This window comes from Octopus bimaculoides, chromosome 19, assembly GCF_046866305.1.
Source record: "Octopus bimaculoides isolate indiv1 chromosome 19, ASM4686630v1, whole genome shotgun sequence".
NCBI lineage: Eukaryota > Metazoa > Mollusca > Cephalopoda > Octopoda > Octopodidae > Octopus > Octopus bimaculoides.
Genome location: NC_142946.1, coordinates 15,580,917 through 15,608,416, shown reverse-complemented (window position 1 = coordinate 15,608,416; position 27,500 = coordinate 15,580,917). Strand labels below are relative to the sequence as shown.

The 27,500-nt window shown below is 33.5% G+C and overlaps 1 protein-coding gene across 2 annotated transcripts in view; it reads left to right on the top strand.

Annotated features, from left to right (window-relative positions):
* The window catches only part of LOC106879478 (neuroligin-4, X-linked), a 615,062-nt gene that overhangs the window by 463,164 nt on the left and 124,398 nt on the right, over nucleotides 1-27,500 (top strand). For both annotated transcript variants that reach the window (XM_089366580.1, XM_052974627.2), the window contains exon 2: nucleotides 1,772-1,921. In XM_089366580.1, the coding sequence (XP_089222706.1) occupies nucleotides 1,772-1,921 (150 nt within the window). The remainder of the gene's footprint in view (nucleotides 1-1,771; nucleotides 1,922-27,500) is intronic.

Below are 27,500 nucleotides of genomic sequence, written 5' to 3'. Positions count from 1 at the left end.
CCAACATTTCGGGTTATGACAGAGTCAAAACACAGTATGACATCAAGGTCTCTATTTAAAATTCAATAAAAGATAACGAAAACAAAAGTTGATGAACCATGAACTATATATACATATATACATACATACATACACACACACACACACACACACACACGCACACACACACACGCACACACACACACACGCACACACACATATATATATATATATATATATATATATATATATATATATATATATATATATATATATATATATATATATATATATATATATATATATATATATATATATACTTATGCACACACATACACACGCACACACACTCTGAGTAGATTAGTGCATAAAAGCGAGTAAGAAAGAAGGAGCGCATATGAAAGAGAGTGAGAACGTGAGAGACACAGAGACAAAAAATTGGACGTATCGAATATTCGTTCTGACAAACGCATAATGCTTTTGACCTTTCTTTAGTGATATTTCCAATCCAGTATTGGAGAATCGTTAACTTCAGTCTTAATTTCAAAGTGTCTGAACTGAATTTAGCTGGTTGAGGGAAGAGAAGTAAGCATAATATGCGTCCAGTATTATTATTTCTTTATTGATAAATATGCTGATATGATATATTCACGGGATTTCTATAGTCATCTTGTCTTCGTTTACGTTGAACTTTCGATAGATTTTCGTCGCCATAATGAATCAGTAACTTGGCATATTTATTTGTGGCATGATGGTGAAGGAGCTAATAATTTGTAAGTGTTCAACGCAAGCGAAAACCTAGAGTAATCAAACAAATGTGATATAATACTGCAATCAATAACTCGATACATTTCACTATAAATATTTTGACCTCAGAATTATTTCCTACAAATATATTCTCTTATAGCAGTTATAAATACTTCCAATGTGATTACACGAGAAATGCAGTCCCGTAATCTACGTCTTCATCATAGAATGGAATTTATAGAAAAGCTTACTGTATCTACTGCTTATATAAATTTAACTGCTCGCACACGAGTGTAGGTCTGTGCATGTAACTCTTTATAGATGCCTGTAAATATATATGTTTATATATATATATATATATATATATATATATATATATATATATATATATATATATATATATATATATATATATATATATATATATATATAGAGAGAGAGAGAGAGAGAGAGAGAGAGAGAAAGTATAGAGATATTTTCATTAATTTGACTGTAAGCTTAGTGTATACTGTAAATGTTTGCAATGAGGGAAAAAAATACGTATATGTAAATATACATGCGTATGTATGGAACACACACAATAACACTGGGTTTTCTTCGCTTTCTTTTCATTTCTTCGTAACCTACACTCTATCTCTTTCGGAAAAAATTCAGCTGAGATGAACACTACTAATGATTAGAAATGCCAACTGAAACCGTATGCCGAACCGATGCCACTACTACATTATGGAAGAAGAAAACTACATTTTCATACACGCGCGCTCACGCGTGTGTCTGAACGGGTTCTTTTGCGCTTGTGTGTATATGTGTATCTGTGTGTTTGTCCATTATCAGATAACCCCGTTAGCAATAACACTGCATGTACATGGTTTACTTCCTTTCAACTTTAGTCATGTACCTCTTCCTGAAGTATTTTATAGTGAGATTTCGTAAAACAAATCAACAACCAATAATTACTTGCCGTAAAATACATAAAAATGCATACATATTTAAATTAACGTATACCATGTACTAATCACTATCCTACTTGTTTTTTTATCTTCAGAATGGAACAACACGAACCCTATGCCCGTAATGGTATTTATCCATGGTGAGTCGTACGATTCCGGAAGCGGAAACGTCTACGACGGAAGTGTATTGGCTAGCTTTGGCGAAGTCATTGTTGTAACTGTTAACTACCGGCTTGGAGTGCTGGGTAAGTACATATTTCTACTTTTCGATTAGCTCTTTCATTAGTTTCTTTACTTCTTAAGTTCTATCATAAATGTTTGTATATATATATATATATACATATTATTTAAATGTGTAGACACACACACACCTATATTTAAAAATAAACAGTCTAAGTCGTGATTCACAGTACGGAAGGTACTTTTCTTCCTTTCGATCGCTGAGTACAAAACGTGGCACGCAACACTTCCTTTCACATGATTTCCTTGAGTTATCATCTCAGCCTTGGACGCCAATCTGTTACAAGGTTACCTATTTTTGTGGCTTATCAACATCGCATATGCGTGAGTATTTGTGTGTGTTTGTATATGTATATGTCCTCGGGTATCTACACTGCTTTAGCCAATTCACAGCAATAAGAGTCACCTAGCAGTTATAATTGCAAAGAATTGCTGAATATTGCCCAATATAATATTCAGTGACATCGAACCCGGAACCAAGTACTTTCGAAGCGAATATATTATCCACACGACTATGTGTGGAATGTCAGAAAAAATATTTTAAAAACAGTTTCTGTGTATATGTATGTTTATATGTATTTGTGTGTCTAATTTTGCACGTGAGTTTGATGGGGCGGGGTGTAACTCATATCCTGTTACACAATGGCGAATTTAATTTAATTATAACAAAATTGTTCCAAATAAGCCTGTTAGCATAACCGGATTTCAGCAATATCGTTCTTTCAAAGCAGCATACGTTTATTAGATTATAGAAAGTTTTGAAATTTCACAACCATCCTTTTGAATTCTTTTCTCGGAAATATACGTATTGGAATTCTGTTGATGTGCCAGATGATATTGCATATTTCTAAACTTAATTTTTCAAAATCTCATTAATGTCTAGACCTGTAGCTATTATTCAGAATAGTCGAATATAAAATAGGTATATGCCTGACTTATCATTTTTATATATTATTTTATTAATATTGACAGAATAATATGTTGGGTGAATTAGAGAACATATGAGATTTTCGATTATTAATGGGGTTTTTTTGTTCTTTTCTCTGTTTTTTTTTGTTTTTTTTTGGAAGGAATGTGGGAATATAATTTTAGCGATAGCAGAAAGAATATACCAATGAAAATATAAATTGTTAAATTTTCCGTATTGTATATAGAAATCCCATCCATATCAGGCTGTTAAGTGTGTCTTGTACAGTAGGATAATAGTATTTAAGCCGCATATTTATGAGTTTTTGGACCATTATACAAAATTCAATATCATAATATATTTTTCAAAAATATGATACCATAAATATTTGTTTTCTTCTTTTGTAATGCATTAAGGGAGTGATCTTTAATACATACGGTGTCAAAGTAATTAACTTTTCGCGTTTTTTTTTCTCTTTCCTCTAATATAAGTCATCGATTCGTTAAACTGCTATCTATGTAAAACTATTGTATACAGCTGTGGTGAAAGATAGCCTCGGCAAACTCACTGGAACCAGTGAAAAAAATATGTGTGTTCTTAATACATGAATTATACGTTGCATCAAAAAATTAGATACGTGCATTCACACAACAGTCTTATAGTGAAATAAACAAAGTGAGTTGCAGATGAGGGCAGTAGCATAAAATTCCCCTTTTAACTAGGTCAACACAATAACTGCAAGTGTTATAGAGCGGCCAAATTCGAATAAAGCATTACAATAAATCTACAGTTCTATATTAAAGCGATGAGGAATTATGTACATTATTTACTATTGACGGATATGTGTCCTCATCTTGTTTGTTGTTAATACAACGTTTCGGCTGATTTATTCTCCAGCGTTCACTCACGGGCATATCGCGTAGTGGTTAAGAGCGCGGGCTACTAACCCCAAGATTCCGAGTTCTATTCCAGGCAGTGACCTGAAAAATATTATTATTAATAATAATAATAATGACAACAACAACAACATCGAAAAATACCTTAGGTATGAGAACCCAAGTTCGAAATTTCCCCAAGACACCTGATGAAGGCTGGAGGGTATATCAGCAGAGACGTTGTGTTAACAATAAACAAGATGAGGACAAATATCCGTCAATTGTAAATAATTTAAATAATGTACAATAAATCTAATGAGAAAATATTTGTGCAGCCCTTCAGCAAATATATTTCTAAAGTATGAAATGTATCATGTATTCAAACCTCCTGTCGTCAGTAAATAATGTAAAAGGAAGTTCAACCCTTCCTTATAAAATAGTACAATAATTTCGCAAATTCTTTACGGCACGCAGCAAATGACAAACGGAATTTATTCTGGATATCATGAAAGCGTCGGACGAGTTATTTTTCAGTATTCGCGCAAGGAATGTGTATACTTAGTCCTTATCTGGTAGATTTCATCCGTCCCTCAGTTTAAAACTATCACCTTTGTCTTTGAATGATTTTCGTTCAGCTCGCACTGATGCAACATTATAAGTGTAGGAAACACCTCTTAATTCGGTGTAATAATAGGTCATAGTAACAGCCTTTTCCTCTCTGAAGAATAAGAAATAAATCTGGTTTTAGCATTGATTTCTTTGCAAGCAATGACTTTTTTATGCAAAACTAAAATGAAATAATTATTAAACAAAATTAAATTTTCTACATATTATCGTCAATATTTCAGACATGAAAACTGCATATTTATTTACACCATAATTATTATTGAGCTATTGCGTTATGAAAAATCACTTAATATGAATTTAGAAATGCCAATGAAAGTATATTAATTAGTGACGTAAACACATTACAAAAGAAATCAACAATATACCTAATTATAACAACTATTTTTAAAAAAAATTGTGGCAAACATAGGTATCTTATTTACTCATAGAAGTATAGAATGGCAAAAAAATTGTCATTTAAAATCGAGTTACATTCTGTGACCGCAATTAAATTTGTTCTATTTTAGAATTAAACTAGTATTTTTGCGATATAATTAATTCAATACATCAAAATATGTTGCATTAAAGAATATCTTAAATAATATTACAGCAAATGAAAAAAATAAATAAATGTATTTAGGATTCTTTTAAATGAATTTCTAACAAGAATCTAATATAAAAGTATTCCAATTATGCTATGATATGATGCTTATAGGAATAATTGGAATAATTGAATATGAACTTAAATATTATAAGTTATTAGATTAATATTCAGTTACTAATATTTTAAGCACATTTTTCATAAATAGGAAGACAGTCAGTAGAGTCATATGCACACACACTCACTCACACACACACACACACACACACACACACACACATACACGCACACAACACACACAAATCCATGCATACATAATACACACTTAGTTTTATGCAGACAAGTTTTTGTAATGCGTATATCTATCCATATGTAATGCATATATATATATATATATATATATATATATATATATATATATATATATATATATATATATATATATATATATATATATATATATGCGTGTGTATGTGCATGCACGTATACACATACTTAAACAAATATATGTTTTTCATTCATGTATACATCTGTATATGAATGTATGAGTGACTCTGTATATGTGTGCCTGTCTTTTTCGGCGTATAGCTATTTATTTTAGCATAATATATCGAATTTAAGAGTTAAAGAAACCATCTTTGCTTCTGATCTCAGAATATACAGCTGCAGGTGATTAGTTGATATCACGCAGCAGACGATTCGTTCTGATTTGCGGCAAGACATCCCAGTCGTCATGCCTTCAAGATAAACTAAGCTAGATATATTGAATGACTTATGTTGAATTCTTTCTTATAAAGATTATAACTTAATTACAAAGCACAGCTACTCTGTAAATATCTGACAAATCTTCCTGTCCTGTAAACACATGACACTAATAATAAGAAAAAGTATCATGTGTATATGTGTAAACTTCTATGAATGTGATATGAATGTGTGATTGGGCGTGTCTGTTGGCGTGTTGTGTGTCAAAGCGATAAGTGTAATTATCAATGTGTGTTTGTATGTTTAACTTTATGCATGTGTATATATTTATAATGGTGTACTTCTGTTCATATTTCTTTCACTTTGTGTGTGTGTGTGTGTGTGTGTGTGTGTGTGTGTGTGTGTGTGTGTGTGTGTTTATGTTCGTTAACTCCTCCTAGACTGTTGGTGCAACGACAACGAAACTCAAACGAGCAACTCCCCTAATCCCAAGGAATATCATAAGGGGCTCTATTTTTTAAGGGCCGACTAATTTGAGCCCCACTGCCCTACCTACTTTTACTCCCTTTTAAACTAAATCCATGGGATTGGCGACCAACTCGGAGCAATGACAAATAATTTCATACCAGAAACTCCCAGGGAGTATCGTAATTTCTGAAGGGTTGCTTAAATGGTGCCCTACTGACACCTCCCTAATTTTACTGTATTTATCTTGCTTCTACGCTTACAGATAAAACTATGATCAGCATCAATGCTCAGCACATTTGCAGAAATAACTTTGAGCATTCTAAATACTTTCACGTACATTCAAATCGAGATAAAGAGTTATAACAGGGATGTTTCCAGTGTGGTAGTGTGGATATTTATATTTTGTAGTTTATGAAACTGATGTCTAGGTGGAAAACTAATCTGCCTGTTCTGCTTGGAGCATCCCACTAAAGATTTGTAATAGAAGATAAAATGAGATTAAGATGAACGATCCTAATCATTTTATCTCAATCTGATTTTAATATTTTTTTAGGAAATAGTGATATGATGAAATATTAACTATGATAGTCATTCATTTCACTTGCTTAGTACGAATGGAGGTTCAAGTCTACAGATATGACGTGAATTAATTCCTACAGTGATTTTGGAAACACACAACTCTATGAAAGTGTCGCAAATTTTCATTGCCAGAATAAAATGACAAAAAAAAAAAAAAGGAACACAGAAAATTGATCTCGAAAGCGTCAAAAGTGCCCTCAGCAAGAGCTAGCGTAAATGCCGCCCGAAGGGTGGCTTCCAGGCTAATGTATATAAGTCTGAAGATGTAACATTATATATGGTAGATATTTGCAAGTATGTTTGTATTTCAAACTTCATGCAATTGTGTGTGTATATGTAAGTATGTGAGTGTATGTATATATATATATATATATATATATATATATATATATATATATATATATATATATATATATATATATATATGTATGTATGTATATATATGTATGTATATGCGTGTGTGTGTAGATCGCTAGCCACGACACATTCGTTGTTTTCTCTCCTTATTTCTTTCTGTGTTCTTTTCTGTGGAAGAGCGTAGGCTCGAAACGTTAAAGACTGTTTCACTTCCCGAGCGTTAAACTAATACATCTGTTTGTTGTCTACACCACCTGTATTCGTCTTCTGCTTTTTTTGTGAATTCCCCCCTATATACATACATATATATACATTTATATATACATATATATATATATATATATATATATATATATATATATATATATATATATATATATATATAAATGTGGGTGCGGGTGTATGTATGTATGTATATGTACATAAGTGTGTGTGTGTGTGTGTGTGTGTGTGTGTGTGTGTGGTTGTGTGTATGTACACAACTTCAATCTAGCAGAATTTCCAGCAGATAGAGAGACAGATGGAGCAAAATGACAAAGGTAAATGATAGATAGATCTTGCTTTGCTCTATAAATCTTATATCATTCGGAGATGCCCGTATATACGTACATTCGTGTGCGTAGCTGAGTCTATATATATGTGTGTGTGTGTGCGTGTGCTTGATTTTGATCGTACGTATGTGAATGTCTGAGTGCATGTATGTATATGTGTGTGTGTATGTGTGTGTGTTTTGTCTCTCTTTAAACCGAAACTCTAACAGAGTTATCTGAAGTCAATGTAATTCAAAAAATACCAAAAAGAAATCGATCAAATGCAGATGTTTACTAGAAATGTAGAGATATATATGTATTTTTTTTTCTTTATTTTTTCCATCAGAATTGTTCGTTTCAAACAGAAAAATAAAAGATGGAGAAAAATTCTTATTACTAATATTGATTTCTTATGTTTAGAGAAGGTGTGAATCTACAATACTATTTCCTTCTACACCTTCCCGTTGACGCCGAGTGTCATTTATTAATAAAATATGACTAGCACCAGATATTCAGCTTTTCGATGTTCAGGCAAACTGTAATAAACTCTAGAACAGTTCAGATGCTTAAAAACAAAGCCATTGATATAAGTTTATTTCTTTATCATTCTTTTCTTTCATTTTGTGGTTTTTTTTTTTTGGTTTTTAGAAAAGAGAAGTTTAAGAAATAAAGATAGCATAAAAATATGTAGCGTATGAATGAGATAAAATTATATGTAAAAGAAAATGTTTATATATACATCCTCTCTCTCTCTCTCTTTCTCTCTCATTATGTCTTTTCGTATCTAACACACATTTTCTCTCTCTCTCTCTCTCTCCCTCTCTTTCTTCCCCCTCTCTCTCTCTCTTTCTCTCTCTCTCTCTTGCTCTCTCTCTCTCTTGCTCTCCTCTATCTATCTCTGAATATATAAATAGGAAACATAATCATAACATGTGGTATATTATCTTTATTAATGTGTATCTGCACACACAAACGCACACGCTACACACACACACAGATATACATACACAGCAAAGTAACACACAGAGGCATACACAAACACACGTATGTGTTTATATGCGTGTATATATATATATATATATATATATATATATATATATATATATATATATATATATATACACATACATGAAACTGTTTAGTACGATTTAAGTGCGCACAAACTAGTTATTTAATCACTAACAGTGCGCAACGACAGATGAGATAATTGTTGCTCTGATTTATGACTATATATATACTTTTTTTTGTAACGAAAGATAACCAATGAACATACTGTATAACAACATATAAAGAACACAGGAAATATTTAGCAATTGCATGCTGCTTAGAAATTTGGGAGACTATACACCATATCTTCCATTTTTGAATCAAAGGGACGCATTCAGACAGAGAGTGTATAGTGGTTAATGGTTATTGAGATTTTGAGTCATTTGTATACAAATAGATCTAGACTGGACGTAATACAGAAATAATCACTGCGGGGGTATTCTATTGGGACATTTGAAACAATGATTCCAAAGTATCTCTTCATCTAAACCAAATATGTAATGAGTAAAAGTGCATAAGTTTATGTGTAGTCAATACTATGGTGTTATGTCTATCTGAATTAAAGAAAGGTGATGAAAGAATCTCAACTGTGTCTAATAAAGAAAATGTAGAATATCTAGCACGATTTACGTCCCGTGGCACAGAAATGCTTCCATGACTGCTAACTGTCGTTTATCTATAAACGTAAACATATCTACCCTGACAAAAAATTATTTGCTGCGACCGAGTGTTTGGAGTGTAGATCCAAAAATGAGCCTTCAAAATATGTCAAGGAGAAGTATGCAAATTTCCTATCATTATAAATTTTGTTCTTCAGCAGCAGTTGTAGCTTATACGTGTCTCTAACTTCGATATCGTTGAGCAACAGACCATAACGACACTTGTCAACGACTACTAACAGTCGAGCTTTAAGGTCAGTGTAATTGACTTGACCTCTCCTCCAAACTGCTGACCTAAATTTCAAACCAATTATCAATGTCCTTTTCAACTCTAAGCACAAGGCCCGAAATGTTGGTGGGGGAGGTAGCCAGTCGATTAGATCGACTCCAGCATGCAAATGGTACTTAATTTATCGACCCCGAAAGGATGAAAGATAAAGGCGACCTCGGTGGAATTTGAACTCAGAACATAAAGACAGACGAAATACTGCTAAGCATTTCGCCTGGCGTGCTAACGTTTCTGCTAACTTGACGCCTTTAAATGATTCTTTCCTACTCTAAGCACAAGGCCCGAAATTTTATAGTAGGGGGCCAATCGATTAGATCGACCCAGTACGCAACTGGTTACTAATTTGTCGACTCCGAAAAGCAAGTTCGACCTCGACGGAATTTGAACTCAGAACGTAAAGACACACGAAATACCGCTAAGCATTTAGCACGGCGTGCTAACGTTTCTTATTTCTTTATTGTCCACAAGGGGCTAAACATAGACGGGACAAACAAGGACAGACAATTGGATTAGGTCGATTACATCGACCCCGGTGCATATCGACCCCGAAAAGATGAAAAGCAAAGTCGACCTCTGCGGAATTTGAACTCAGAACGTAGCGGCAGACGAAATGCCGCTAAGCATTTCCCCCGGTGTGCTAACGTTTCTGCCAGCTCGCTGCCTTCAAAGCAATATTAATATCATCAGACGATGTTTAAGCTCTGAGTTCAAATTCCTCCGAGGTTGCTGACGAGTAACGCCTGCGCGTATTAGGCAGGATTTTCGAGGTTATGTTTAGAAACTAGTTTGAACGGATTTGTTAACAAAATTTAAAACATGAGAAAGAAAGTGAAAACTATAATCAGTGAAATACTTTTGATAATAAAGGTAATAGTCAAAAATATAAATTTAGGTGTACATCTAGTACTAAACTGACATTCCGTCTGTTGTTGATGTAGGGAAGTAATCAGATGGCGATATGCAAATTCACCGGAGAAGTGCAAGTAGGTCAGAAAGATAAAGAGAAGAGGTGTTTGCTATTTTGGGGAATAGGGTTAAAAATGTGAAAAAGAATTCCTAATTTAGTGAATTAGCGATTTGTTAAAATAATGATTTGATAGAATATTGAATTGAGGAACTCTCTCACTAGATAAATAATGCAATGAGATTATCGAAAATCGATAACAGTTAAGGGCGATCAATGAGGGACTAGTATTAGTTAAATTAGGGTAGGAACGGTGAAGTATGAGATAATATGAAGAAATATGAGGGGAATTTGCTAACATTGATTATTTATATAATAAACCTAAAGTGATAATAGTGCAAGAGTACAATGAAAATACCACAATATAATATAAAGGGCAAGTGAAATGCAGAAAGGGTGGGTGAGTGAATAGCAGTAATAATTGTTTCTCTTATCGGTACGAAGCCAATGGTTTTGAGGGGGCGAGAGATTATCCGCTAACATCAGACCCCTCTACATTGTTTTATTGACTCCTAAGAGAGAAAAGGCAATGTAGGTCGCACTAAGAATTGAACTCAGAACGTAGAGAACTGGAAGAAACGTCGCAAGTTTAATAATAATGAAAAAAAAAAGTGTGACAACTAATATACGGGTTCGTTTACGATGGAGAATTAATATTTTTATGTGTGTTATTTAGAAGTTTGGTTTAATTCTCCCAGGTAAAATGGTGCGAAGTCTTCTCAAATCTTTCAAAACATAATTCTCAGTAAAAAATTTTACAACGATGTAAATTATTTAAATTACTTAAAATTACTTAAAAAATTAATTACTTAAAAAAAAATAAAGCTTAACCATTCAGTATTTTAAAACATAGATAACTTTTGAGTGGTCCGTGATCCCAGATCTTATTTATAGACGAATGTATCCGTTTTATGAAAACATTTATTGAGTGTCACGACACCGATTATTCGAAAGACTGGTGTTGAAAACTGTGTATGGAGTAAGAATAAGAAATATTCTCATATATATCAAAATGTTAATCGAAAGCACATTCAGATTTGATTGATTGTCGATGAAAATTCAGTTTAACTATTCGGCATGGATTGAAGTCTTAGGCTATAACAACGTGATATTACATAGCAATAATATACGATAATTTATGATGTTTTAATTTAGTCGGTATCATATGTATAAAGCACAAGAAAAAAAATGGAGACCGCGATTGTTCATGAAGATATCGAGTAAATGAACACATGAGTGAAGGTTCTGCAGTAAATAACCGTTTTGTTGGATTAGCGTGATCATGAAATTAAGGATTACGATTCATATTTTAGCATACGCTTCTGCTACTACAACTACTGCAGCACCACTCGCCCCTCTTCCGCTTTACCCTCCTTCTCTTACTCCTTTCCTATTACTTCAAGTACTACAAGTATTGATAATAATAATAATGGGATTCGTAATAATAATAACAACAAAAATAATTTTAATTACATATATATATATGTATATATATAATATATATATATATATATATTTCTATATATATACACCTATGTATGTATGTATATATGTATGCATGCATGTATGTATATATGTATGCATGCATGTATGTATATATGTATGCATGCATGCATGCATATATGTATGTATGTATGTATGCATGTATGTATATATGCTCATAATCACTGACAACTTTCGACAACATGATTTCAAATAATATTACCGACACAGCTTTTATGTAATATCCAATATTTAATATGTACCGTTGATCTATTGAATCTTGCGTTTGTATAGAAAAATATGTTTGCGTGCATTTTGTCACTGTACCACACTTCCGTGGATTTAACTTACTTTATATATGATTAATGCAGGCAGGGCTATAGCTAATGTGAAATACGCATAACCGCATATCACCCGACCTATCGTACGTAGATGCATTACATACATACATACATACATATATACATACATAAATAAACACGCACATATATATACAGAAAAAGAGTGAGATGTATATAGATGTATTTATGCATTTGTGTGTATGTGAGAGTGTGCATGAGTGTGTGTGTGTATCTACACGTACATCAGAAGCGCAAAAATAATCATATTGAATGCATGAAAGAGAAATATAAACATAAATATTAAAGAATCTGATATTAAGCAGATTCCAAAAGGGGCTTCTTGAAATATTGAACCATTTGTTTGCTTATTTATTTATTAGTGGTGTTGTTATTGTTGTGTTCCTTCTTTTCATTATTATTATTATTATTATTATTATTATTATTATTATTATGAATGTTATTTGAAGTCTATGTATACAAATATTAATTCAGACTTATTCAAACAGAAATTCTTACATGAGTGTGTAGCGTGTGTATATAGGCATATATATGTGTGTTTGTCTGTGTGATTGTATAAGCATTTGTATGTTTATATATGTATATATATATATATATATATATATATATATATATATATATATATATATATATGCTTATCTGTGTGCGTATATATATATACATATATATATGTGTGTATATCTCTGTGTGTGTGGTATGTATGTATACATTCATATATGTATATGCAATATTCTCAAATAAAATAGGAAACCATTCTCGCCAGATTTATTCATTCACGGAATATGGACACATTCATATTATGTCGGCCGGAATACAGAAAGGAGAAAGTAAGGCGAACGCATGGAAATGTAGGAAATCATTGAAAATCTATATTCATTGGTTTGTATCTGAGAAGGATTCAAGAATATCGATGTGTACTTTCCTTGCGTCATTTAATTTCATTGACTCTGTGGATCGTTGGAGTGTGATATATTGGTGCCTTCGGAGATATTTCGGTCATACACACAGATCAATGCGTGAATAAATCTGTGATCAACTATATACACAGACGTACATAAGCACATAAACACCCACCCACATATACCGATGCACGCAAAAACATCCTCCCGCGTATATACCCACATCCGTTTACCGATTTATATGCGTATATATATATATATATATATATATATATATATATATATATATATATATATATATATATACGTAGTATATACTTACATGTATATATGTTCTACTTCTCTCTCTCCCCCTCCCTCTCTCTCTCTCTCTCTCTAAATATATATATATATATATATATATATATATATATATATATATATATATATATAATTATTTGCACATTCATGTGGGTATACTCACAAACTCATGCGCATATTTCTATCTATCAATTCTGCTCCTACGTATTTAAAAAAATATATTTTTTAAAAACACATACATACATACATACATGCATACATATATGCACTCTCACAAACACACATATATATATTGTGAAGCATATACATACATATTTTTGCGTGAATATATGCAAAGGAATATATATGTATTCTGTAGATGTGAATGTATATGTGCATGTGTATATATGTGTTCTTATACAACCACCCCAATATGTTTACACGTACGCGTGCTTGAGCGCACACGCACTTTTGCATATACATACTTATAATATATACATGCGGATGTGTATTTTCTTACCTGCAATTCTTCATGTATGTGTTCGCATATTTTAATGCGTGTATGTATTTTGCTTACGTTCATACATAAGTGTGCAAACATGCTTGTATACTTTGTGCGAATGTGTATTACTTGCCGATTCAATTTATTTCTTTCACGGTGAGGTACGTTTATATGTTGAAAGAAAACAGTACAATGTACAGCAATGTGTAATCTTACTTTACATATCATGGTTTTAAAAGAAATTATTTCTGCCTTTAATGTTCTGTCATTGGTGGCAATCACTCAACTGCAACTATCCACGCATGGATGGTTCATGTCGATTATGTAAACCCTAGCATTTTTGTCTGGGATATATTTGCTCGTTTCCGAAGGATACCAATTGCGAATACCAATAGTCATTTTCGCCAGGAGAGACATGTTGCAAGATCACCGTTATGCAAAGAGCGTATTATTACTTCAGCATCTGAGTATCATAACCATAAACCTTTGAACTACGATAAAGGTATCAGTAATAATAATAATAATAATAATAATAATAATAATTAAAATAATAATAATAATAATAATAATAATAATAATAATAATAGTAATAACAATAATGAGGAGAAGAAGAAGAAGAAGAAGAAGAAGAAGAAGAAGATGGAAAAAAAAGGAAGGAGGAGGAGGAAGAGAAGGAGTACATCCTAATGAGTACATCCTAGTGGGGACTTAGTTAACCTCAAAGTACTTGATTCTGGCAAAAGTCTTCAAAAATTTAACAGAATTATATTTCTCAAATCCCGATCTTTTTCCCGTACAATATATCATTGTTAATCATAAATAACACCCATAAAAAAACGCCCAATTTGCTGTATATGGTGTCTTTGGGTGAAAGTTGGAACAACTCATATAAAACAAAGCAACAATAACGTAAATGATAACAAAAATATGATGATGACGACGATGACGTTGATTTCATATTTTAGGGAAACTACAGCGATTTAAGGGAGTGCGTTACTCTATGCCTCTGCCCCCAATATTTCACTGGAACTGTTATTTTCCTCCCGGTGAAAAGTAATGTTAACCACAATGCGATTTGAATCAGAATGAAAATGAAGAACTGGACTATAGTTGTGTGTATGTGTGTATGTGTGTGTGTGTGTGTGTTTGCGCGCGCATGTCCTTTGACAACCGATGTTGGTGTGTTTACGTCCTCGTAAAGTAGCGGTTCGGCAGAAGCGCCCGATAGAATAAGTACTCGATTTACAAAGAATAAGTTCTGGGCTCGATTTGTTCGACTAAAGCATCACCGCACACAAATGACTGAAACAAGTAGAAGAGTAAAAGACTATATATATATATATATATATATATATATATATATATATATGGACACACATACTAGGGAGTTTCATGTAACAGACCTCTACCAAACATTTTCCCCAAACACTGATCTAGTGCAAACTCTAACCAAGACGTAGGTAGTGAACATTTTCACAATGTGCTACATAGCGCTATATCGATCCTAGATAAATGTGGACACAAAGTAACCTCCTTAATCGCCGCTTATTTTATTTTCTTAGTTTTTATCATTTTATTGTCCGTCTGCTGACCTTCACTCATTCAGGATAAAATAATATGGTCAATATCAATTTTCATTCCACTTCATGTTGTCGTTTTGTATCTCCTTTTGAAAATGTTCACATCAGTTATTGTATCGATTCGTTCATTACGCTTCTAGTTAGTGTTTTCCCCTCCATTCTATTCATGTATTCAGAATTAAGCCCTTCCAGTAATTTCATTGTGTATATATAGTTTTCCTCGTTTACTTGGGGCACAGATTTAAGGAGGTAATCGATCACATGTATCACTGTTCTTATTTGTAATATGTTTTTTTCTTTTTCATTTTCGTAGTTTCCTTTTCTGGCGCTAAGTAACGAGGAATTAACTAAACACTTTTAAACTAAAGGCTAACAGAACGACGTGTAAAAAATGCGCGTGTATGCTTACACTTACACAGGCATACTGACATATGTGCGCGTATATATATATATATATATATATATATATATATATATATATATATATATATAGAGAGAGAGAGAGAGAGAGAGAGAGAGAGAGAGAGGGGGAGAGATAGCTGAAATTTATAGAAAAACAAGACGAAAGTGAAAGAGTTGTTGATTTAGCGGTCCAGCATGGTGACTGATTAGAAAAAAATCTATGAAAGGAGGGGAGATAATATAGTATATATATATATATATATATATATATATATATATATATATATATATATATATGTGTGTGTGTGTGTGTGTTTGTGTGTGTGTGTGTGTGCGTGTGCGTGCGTGCGTGTAGCGTGTGTATATGAGTGATACAAGTAAAAGAATAAACGAATATATATATATACGACTGGCTTCTTTCAGTTTCCATCTACAAAATAACTCACAAGGCTTTGGTCGAGCCTAGTAAAAAACACTTGCCTAACCATGTGGTCAGGAAGCAAGCTTCTTACTACACAACTACGCCTGCACCTCTGTATATATATTATTTAATATGAATTTGATTTAGTTTCGTTCAACTTTAAATTGCATGGGAACGTCAAACAAACCCCTGTATTGTGTTCAGAATGATAATATGGCCCAATACATAAACTATAGAGCGGATATATATACAGGAATATATATACTGAATAAGATATGATTCAAACAATGACCCTGAAACACATGACCCAATATGGCCCATTGCAGTGACTGTGTGCACGCATGTTAGTCGTATAGATGTGTGTGGGCGCACGCACACACACACACACACACACACGCACACACACAAATATACACATCGATTATTTGTTCGAATATGCATTCCTTTCTTAGCAAACATTTACATTCAACTTTGCGCGTTTGCGTGTGCTACCTTAATGCCGATATGTTTACATACATACTTAGAGCTAGCAAACTTGTTATCACCATTGAATTCTCCGATTCTATATATTTTGAAAAGAATTCCTCCCTTTCTATCTCCAGTTGATTACATTGTTGGCAAACGTTATTCGATTATTTCAACCCGTGCAAGTTAGAGTAAGGCCTTGGGATGTATGTATAGTAAATGAATATATTACATTAATGCATACGGTTTACTTTCGAGATATTTGTTCCGCTGTTTGCTTTGTACATTGATGTTAAAGAAGTTGTGCCTGCTTAGTCAATGTTTAATTCTGCATTCATAATCATTAAATTAAGCTCTTTACAAATAGTCTTGTACTCACTGTCTAGTTTATTAAGTACACTATGCTAGATCTCTTTATTAGACGTAAATACTTATGAAGACAGTTCATTTGCTACCTAATGAAACGCAAACACACATCAAGTAGTTTTGTCTCTTTCCTAACTTAACTACATGAAAATACTAATGAATAAAAGACTAAGCTGATGTGAATATTTACATGACAGTGTGTCCATGAGTACCAAGCCTATTATGTTGTAAACAAAAAACTTAAACCAAGAAAATTCTTGTTTTATTTTACTATGATAAAGTATATGACATTAAAATAAAGGAGTGGTATTTCTGAGAGAATATCCCTTTTCCGATGAAACAAACCTAAAGTCTTAAAAAAAAACGTGACATATTTTCCCCGCTTTGATTAGTTTTACAACTTCAACAACGCATCTGACACTATACGGTAGACTTATAGTCCGATATGTCATAATAATAATAATAATAATAACATGATGATAAACAAGGATTATTGCAACTGAGAGCGATAGCGAAAGACAAACCAGACTTTCTGTCTCTAACCGATTAGACGGCTGGTTGTTTCTATGTTTTGCTTCTTTCAATCATTAAACTAAAGCCATGCTGGGGCCACGTGTTGAAGTGTTTAGTCGAATGAATCGATTTCAGCGTTTATTGACTCTGGAACTCTTGCTACTGATGTCTTTTGATGAACTGCTAAGTAACAGAGATGCAAACAGACCAAAATCTGTTTTCAAACGGTGGGAATGACCACAAAATCACGCACACATATCTATACACGCACACACATACACACACGCATACACACACACACACATATATATGATGGGCTTCCATATAGTTCCTATCTAGCAAATTCACGCACAAAACATTGGTTAGCCAACGGATCAAGTAGGACACTGGCCTGAGGTATCGCAGTGAGACTGAACCCGAGACCTGGTGATTACAAAGCGAGCTGCTTCATCACACCGTTATACCTGTGCCTGATAAACGAGACTACAATTCATTTACATATTAATTATCCTCATTATAAGCCAGAAAACGGAGATATTGAATACAAGTCTCAACTTCAACAAGATGTTGTATAAATGTAAATATTCCAAATGTACATTTACCCTGCAAGTAAAACCTGATATATGTCATACTAAGATATAACTTACATAAATGAGCAATTTAAGAGGATTCAAGGAATTCTTAAAATCTTTTAAACATGTTCGTGTTACTGTTGTTTTAGCTCCAGGAACACATCTTTTTTAGCTGGCTATCGACATACAGTTTGTGTCCGTATAGCATTTGCAAGGGAGGTCACCGCTCTCATATATAGCCTAACGTGATACTCGCAGACCTAGGTTTTCGGATGTTATCCATCCTCAGTTTGAGACAACCACAAGCTAGTGACGAAGGTTCTCTCCACTCGCAAATACTATAAATGTATTTATGTGTGTATATGTGTGTGTATGTAAGTGCTATTTAAATGTGCACATATGCATGTAGATTAGAACTAGCGTACAATTTTTTCTGCCATGGCATGTTTTCTACATGATAATCTTAATTATGTATACAAACATGTGTGAGTATATGTGTGCATGTAAACAACTATACGTGTGTATGAACATGTCTATGCGCATATACCTACAGTGTAATCTGATAAAAAATTATTTGGCTCTATACAACGTTGTTGTTACAAATTGCAAGCAGGAAGATGTACAGAGGAACTGTAGTGAAATCCAATCTGTTAGATTGTGTCTTATAATTACAAGATCTAGTAATATCATCACTGAAGTTAAGCTAACCAGAACACTGAAAGCGGATTGCTGCATTTATTGATGTGTTTGTTTGGATATCTGCCAGAATCTATATGCAGTTGTCCAACACTAGGAGTAATCCTCTTCTAACGAAGACTATCCATTGGTCCGTTTTTTTTTCCCCTTATCCATCATGGTTTGTATCAGATTTGCTAATAACGTAGTGAATGTGTGTGTGCGTGTGTTTGTACATACGGATATATATGCATATGTATGTATATGTGTATGTATGTCTACATGTGTTATATATTGGTGAGTGTAATTAGATCTATAGGTAGGTTCGAGTGAATATGCGCGTAAGCGTACGTAAGTATAGATTGATGAATGAATGCGTGGAGTAATGAACGGCTAGATTACGTAGAGAGAGTAAATGTAATTTGATCTCGATATCAATATGCCTGTAAACTATGGCACATACAACTACTTGCACTCATAAGTACATATATAAGAGCACCACACATAACTACTTACATACATGCATGCATACATACCCGCATATATGCACAACAGAAAAGACGACATGTTGCCAAATGAAACATGAAAAGAGATTAAGGTTAGAGTTTTATAGTTTTATATCGGCTGAACTGTAAGAAATAGTGATCTACAGTAAATGTATCTAGTAAGCAGATATTTATTTTGTTTGTTTCCATGTGCTCATTTGTACAGAGTGGTTTTAATGTCGGCAAGATCTGTATCATTCGTAGTAAGATAGTGAGCGGTTTGCTCGGGATACACTTAGCTTGCATCCCGTGATAAGAAAGGAAAGTAATCTCCATTTAATTAGTCAGAAGTATTTACAATTACATTGTTAGCTAATGGTATATAACATACAACAATGTTCATGCTGTCACACATGAACTCTTGGCATGCCAAGGAATAGAAAATGTATTATGAGAAGAATATAGCCTTAAGGTTAGACTACTTTCATTTTCTATTCTCATTAATCCATTGATTTTGTATGTATACATATATATATTTCGCGTGAAAGATAACTTTACGCAATGTGAATAAAAACCATGCATTGTACATGTAGCAGGAAGATAACAATGTGTAAGCATGCATGTGCGTACATGTACATGTATGTGTATACGTATACTTCTCTCTCTCTCTCTCTCTCTCTCTCTCTCTCTCTCTCTCTCTCTCTCTCATGTATATATATGTGTGTGTGCGTGTGTATGTACATACGTATACATTTTTCTCCCTCTGCCTGTCTGTATGTCTGTCTGTCTGTCTGTCTGTCTCTTTCTCTTTCTCTCTCTCTCTCTCTCTCTTTCTTTCTCTCTCTCTCTCTCTCTCTCTCTATATATATATATATATATATATATATCCGTCTATATATACATATATATATGTATTCGTTTATGTATATATATATATATATATATATATATATATATATATATATATATATATATATATATATATATATCCGTCTATATATACATATATATATGTATTCGTTTATTTATGTATATATATATATATATATATATATATATATATATATGTATGTATTGGTCTATATATATATACACGTGTGTTTCTGTGTGTGTGTAAATTCTTGCATTGTATCGCATTGTATTTAAAGTCCGATGATAAAACAAACGAACAATCAAGAAAATAAATAGTATCACGCAGAAGAAGAGTGAGAAAGAGTTATTCAATTCTGTCTCTTTGTGCAGTCTTATAGTATGCTGCCGGTCCAACTACTTTGTTAATACCGTTCAAAATATAAAGAAGCCGAAGTAAGTTTTGAAAATAGGAAAGTTATTGTTGCTTCGATGTTTCTGTGAAATTGTAGTTCGATATGAATTGAAAGAGTTCGGAAAAAAATAGGATTTGTAACTGTATTGTAAATCATTATCTGTAGACTATAAAAGAAGATTTTCCTGGCATACAATGATGTATAATGCCTTCAGTAAAATCGAAAATAACAGACATTTCTTCATTCATATTGGTTTCTGAGATATAGTAACAGCTTTTTTGTCCATCAGTCAAGCTTGGTCTTGTTAGAATTTTTTTATTTACTTTTCTCTTTTTCTAAAGTTTATTTTTTTGATTCCAGCTTCTCTTTTACATTATATTGCATTATATAACGAATTTGTGCAATTATTTGCCGCCTCGCTTTATCAACGAAGGCAGAATTTAGAATCGGCAATAGAATATTTCGGAAAGGCATCTTTAAAATCAGAAAGTAAACCATAAAATAACAATCAATCACGTGATAAAGCACGTGAATTACCTTAGCATAAATTTTGTATCTATGTTGAATGATTAACATCCGATTGCTTTGAACACTCACTTACGACTAATTACTAAGAGGACAGAAAGAAAATCTATGAGAGTCTTTGCTGTAAAACTCGATCGAACGTATGTCTGGATTTAAGTTTCTGATATAAAGCTCCGATCATTATCGAACACAGTTCAGAAAAGGCATATAACATGTTTACTTGTAAGTTAATTGCACGATGCAATTATTTAATGTGAACCGATTACACTTTTCTGTTTATTGTTCAGTAAAGTTAAACGAATTTTCAGAACTTTTAGTGAGTTATGTATTTAATTGCTAAAGAATAAAATCTGCTCTGATACAAACTTTCGAACAAAACGAAGCTATAGACGAGTTATAATTGATATAGGTATTTAATCGTATATATCTGTTCAGTAGTAATAATGGGTTGGTCCGTGTATGAACTTTCTTCAGGTCAAAAATGTCCTTATTGCATTCTATTCCTTTTTCTTTTATTCGTTTACACGTTTCTGTCATTTGACCACGGCCATGCTGGAGCACTGCCTCAAAAGGTTTTTAGTCGAGGAAATCTACCCAGGGTTTATTCTTTTTAAGATTAGTACTTATTCTATCGGTTTTATTTACCGAACCGCTGAGTTACGGGGGCATAAATACACTTACATCAGCTGTCAAGCGATGGTGGGTGGCAAACATAGACACAAACATGAATATAAATACACACATGCACACAAACACACACACACACAGACACACACACACACACACACACACACACACACACACATATATATATATATATATATATATATATATATATATATATATATATATATATACCATAAGCTCGATGGTACCTCTTAGAAATAAATCCAAAGTGGAATTCAATTTCTTGGCAAATTTGTTTCTTCTGTCTATCAAGGTAACTCGAAAGAACTTAAAAACAAAATTTATTGTAAATTCGTACAATTGGTAGCTTACTCCTTCTCCTCTTTACTTAAACAGGTCAAATACATGTATCTACAGAAGAAACGGTGGTTTTTGCTGATTACTAACCTGTATATTTTTGAGACGCTCTTATATGGGTATAATAAACTTACAAATTTTGTATAAACTGTCTACCACAAAAACACATTGAAAAATATTTTGTTGATATTACAGAACGCCGGGTAAAATACTTAGAGGTACTTCCGACTCAATAATTTTTGAGTTCAAATTTCACTGTTGTCGACTTTGCTGTTCATCCTTTCTTGTTGGATAAAATAAGTACTAGCTGACTAGTTGGGTCGATGTAATCGATGTATCCCCTCCCGCGAAATAGCTAGCTTTGTATCAAAATGTGAAAGATATATTCTTTTCTACACTAGGCAAAAGGCCCGATATTATGCGGATTTGACCGACCCCAGTACACAACTAGTACTTTGTTTATCGACCCTGAAAGGCAAAGTCGACCTCGGCAGAGTTTGATCTCAGAACGAAAAGATAGCCGAAATAGTGATAAGTATTTCTCCCGGCGTGCTAACGTTTCTGCCAATTCACCGTCTTAAAATCCGAAACAGATATTGCAAGTGGTATACAAAGAACATAATCTCTTGGTTCTCATAGTAAACATTTATTTGTTTTACATTTTTGATAGACATACATCAGACAGACAAGGAGCCACCCATCCATCCGGAAAGGCAAGCTAATTGATAGGTACATACATTCAAAGATACACACATACACACATTTATATATAGTTTTATAAAAAAGTACGTATATATATATATATATATATATATATATATATATATATATATATATTTACAGGCTCACATAAACACGTATACACACACACATATATATGTATATATATATATGTATGTATGGAGGCGCAATGGCCCAGTGGTTAGGGCAGCGGACTCGCGGTTATAGGATCGCGGTTATAGGATCGCGGTTTCGATATTGAGCGAAAACACCTAAGAAGCTCCACGAGGCTTCGGCAGGGGATGGTGGTGAACCCTGCTGAACTCTTTCACCACAACTTTCTCTCACTCTTATTTCCTGTTTCTGTTGTGCCTGTAATTCAAAGGGTCAGCCTTGTCACACTGTGTCACGCTGATTATCCCCAAGAACTACGTTAAGGGTACACGTGTCTGTGGAGTGCTCAGCCACTTGCACGTTAATTTCACGAGTAGGCTGTTCCGTTGATAGGAACAAATGGAACCCTCGACGTCGTAAGCGACGGAGTGCCAACAACAACATATGTGGTGTGTGTGTAGCTTGACGTGCTAAAGACGTCAAATGTACCCCAAACTCATATGGATTTGCTTTAAAAAGATGGGCCAGATGAGGCTAGCTGCATCAGTTTACTTAAGCTAAAACGTGGGATAATCATCGATGGAATATATTTAGGCCTTACAGTGTCTTGATCGGAGCAGATTTGTATTAAACTGTTAGATGAAACAGTTTGGGAATTATCTTAGCAATACCAATCTTAATATTGAATTTTAACTTTGTGAAGGATTGTGTCACATTCATAGCTCCCATCTTAAATATGTTTTAGATTTGGCTTCAGATCGATGGAATAATTGCAATAAATTATGCAACGCTGATGATGGTGACCTCTAATGAATAGATCAAAGTATAAACAAAATATATTTTCTTTTTGATCTATACGCTTGACATTTAAATAAAGGTTATGCTTAATTCAATTGGAATTGACCAGCGAGACAATATTTAGATCTGGGTGGAAACTCAGTGCAATTTTCCATCGTAACAGCTCTGGTTTCATGGTCAAATAGTATAAAATCATACAGTGTAAAATGTTAATTTTCTTAGTAATTATCTAATGACTACTTTGAAATATAAAATGAAATCAACGCTTTCGTGATGAGGTTATAATAAATCTAAATTATATCCGGCATTGTCATCCGTGAATCCTGAATAAGTCAAAATAATAGTTAAAGATCAATAGGAGTTCCTTGTCAATGCATAATTATTTTCATTTTTGAAGGTGTAGGTTTGTTTGACACGTGGTCATAAGGCCGTGAATTCAAATCCAAGACCGGGCAGCGTGTTGTGTCGTTGGCATGACTATTCATTTCAGTGTAATCCAGTCTACTCGGCTGCAAGTAAGTAGCATGCTGATGCTGGTGCAAACCTCTACAACTCCATCTACCAGTCATATTCTGGACGTGTCATGAGGTCAGGTTTGGGTAGATCAAGAGGGTATCCATCTTAGCTCGCGACTTGATAAATATTTAAAATTGCGAAAAATACTGCACATATTAGCAAGCTGCTCTTGATCGCATGTGGCGACTAGCTAGACTTTATTTTTAATTATTTCCACTTAGCATTTTGATAATACCTGCGTTAAATATATGAAGACTACAGTTTTTGAAGCTGGTAGTAGTTTTGACAAAATTAGTCTCTAAACTAATCAAACTTTATTTCAATTTAAATCCTCAACGGCAGACATTAAAATTAAATGTAGTGTTAATTCAATCAGCATTGATCGATAAATGTATACAAGTATTAAACATACTATTACGAAGTCTCCGAATAAACGAGAAATCTTTAAGAACCTGATGGCAGATGAAACTAAACTATCCTTTAATTCACTTCTCTCTAGGTCACTATTGTATTAGAAAGGTATTTTATGTTTTTTTAAAGTGGTATATAATATTCAAACTTCATTAACATTTTTAACAGTAGTGCGCCTACACGCCCACACACACGCTTCACACACACACACAAACATATAATGAGAGAGAGAGAGAAAAAGAAAGAGAGAGAACAGTATAATTTTAGTACGTTTAAACGTGATAGATAATCCCAGAGATAACACAGAGACGACAACTCAATATGCTTGTTGCATATACAAAGGATGGACTTCAGATATACCCCATATAGGAACCAAAGTTTGACACCCAGGATACGATGGGGATTCGATGGGGAATCGATGATCGAATGTTGTTGAAGTAAAGCAAGTTTCCTTTTTCCTCTTTCCAACGAAGAGCCATGCTCGAAACGTCATACACCTACTCTTTTCTCCATCTAATACTGAGTCAAGTTATTACATTCTATATGTACCTTCTTTTGACTTTTGCTGTTTTTTTTCTGAGTTCAAATTCCAATGTGGTTGACCTTATCTTTGATCATCGACTTTGCGTTTCGTCTGCTCGAGATCGATAAAATAAGTACAAGTTGGGTAACGAGGCCAATGTAATCGACTTACACCGTCCACCTAAATTGCTGGCTGTATGCCAAAGTTTGGAACCAATATTTTACAGATTTTGCTGTTAATTTCTGCAGTCTGTGCTACTGCGTACGAGCTTCATCGTTGGCTCGAGATCACTTCCATCCCCGTCTCTCCCCAATCTGTCTTTCTTTATTTCTTTATTTCTCTCTTTCTTTCTTTCTCTCTCTCTCTCTCTCTTTCTCATGAAATACGTCTGTGATGTGGGTTGGCAAACAAGCGGAAAACAAACACAAAGTTTCATTTGAAATATAAGAATACATATGTGTATGTGCGTGTGCATGCGTGCGTGCGTCTACATACACACGCACAAACACATATATGAATTTATATATATAAATATTTCTATATTTATGTATGAATAGATAGCTAGATACAGAAAGAGAGAGAGAGAGTAAGCGAGTGACGGACAGCGGTAGAGAGAGAGACAGACATATAGGTAGGTGTATATATATCTACACATTTATATGTGTATATGTAAATACAGGAGTTGTAACTCAATGAATACACTCTCCTTAAGTGTATCATTTTTTTCACGTGTAATATTCCTGTTTGTTTTTCTATGATAAATTTTAATATTTATTTTTCATTTAATAATGTTTTCTCGCCCATAAACGTGAAATAAATTGCAAAAAATATATACACTATTAATATGATACGAGTATATAAGTCAATCTTTGAAAGCTAACTTGAAATATATTCAGTCGTAACGCTTTATAGTCACAAAGTTCACTGCCGTTTTATTAATATATTCATAGTCAATAAATAATATTCCACGATGACGCTCGCATTAATTGTCACTACCGTCCTAGTAGATAGTGGCTCTGCCTATTCTATTCAAGAGCTAATGAGAAGGTCGAACCCAGGAGTTGGTCATGTTTGAAATACTAGGGAAATCTCTCCTCAATCACGCCGTATGTGTAGGATTTTCTTTTCTCAGTGATTTGGTTGATTAGGGCTGACAATAAGATCTCACAGCAATAATTGGAGTATGACTCTCTCAAACGAAACTATGCAGTGTTGCTGCAAGAGAAAGACGCACTGGAAAGAGGGATACCAGAGAAAGTTTTACCTTTAGTTATACTTGTGTCTTGCATTCTACATTGTTTCTCCATTAGACGATATTTATTACTGTCGTATCAGTTTTTTGAAGAACTAGATTTTGTTAGTCCGTTATTTCAATCCTAATACTTTTCTCGGAAAAAAAGATGCTTTAAATGATCTTCCATAGCTTTCATACGGAACAAAGTAGTGTATTTGATGAGAGAGAGATGGGGAGGGGAGAGCGAAAGAAGCAAGGAGGACTGAAGTACAAAGATGGAGGATAATTGGCCTCAGTCATTAACTGGTACCTTATTTATCGATGCCGGAAAAATAAAGACTAAAATTGCCCTCCACAGCGTTTGAACTCATTTAGACAAACGGAAGAAATAGCGCATGTCTGTTCATTGGATACTTTAAACGGTCAATTAGTTCGTTGCTTTTCTGTATATTCAAATACTGCATAAAATACTAGAAGGGATACCTGGAATGTCTTTTATCATATGCTTATTTATCGAAAGCTGAACTTACCCGGAGGTGAAACAGCAACAATCCTTACCATTTCCTTCTCTAAGTACGTCCTTATATCTCTATTTATCTACTTTTAATTCCAGACGTTTTCTGGCTTTTGAGAGAAAACGAATAGCCAGAGCGAAGCATAAGAAATAACTGCATTGTCACGCACGTTGGATGATCATTCGACAACAGAACTCATTCAAAATGTTCATACCATCTATCAGTGTTAACAAGACGTCCCTCTATTTCCATAGAATTTATATCTTCATTAAATCCTCTACAAATATCTTCGAAATAACATGAGCAGTGTACAAATTCTATGTCGCACAAAAATCGAATACCAGATCGTTTTACTTAACCAACTAATATATTTTTGACAAATGTTTGAACGCCAC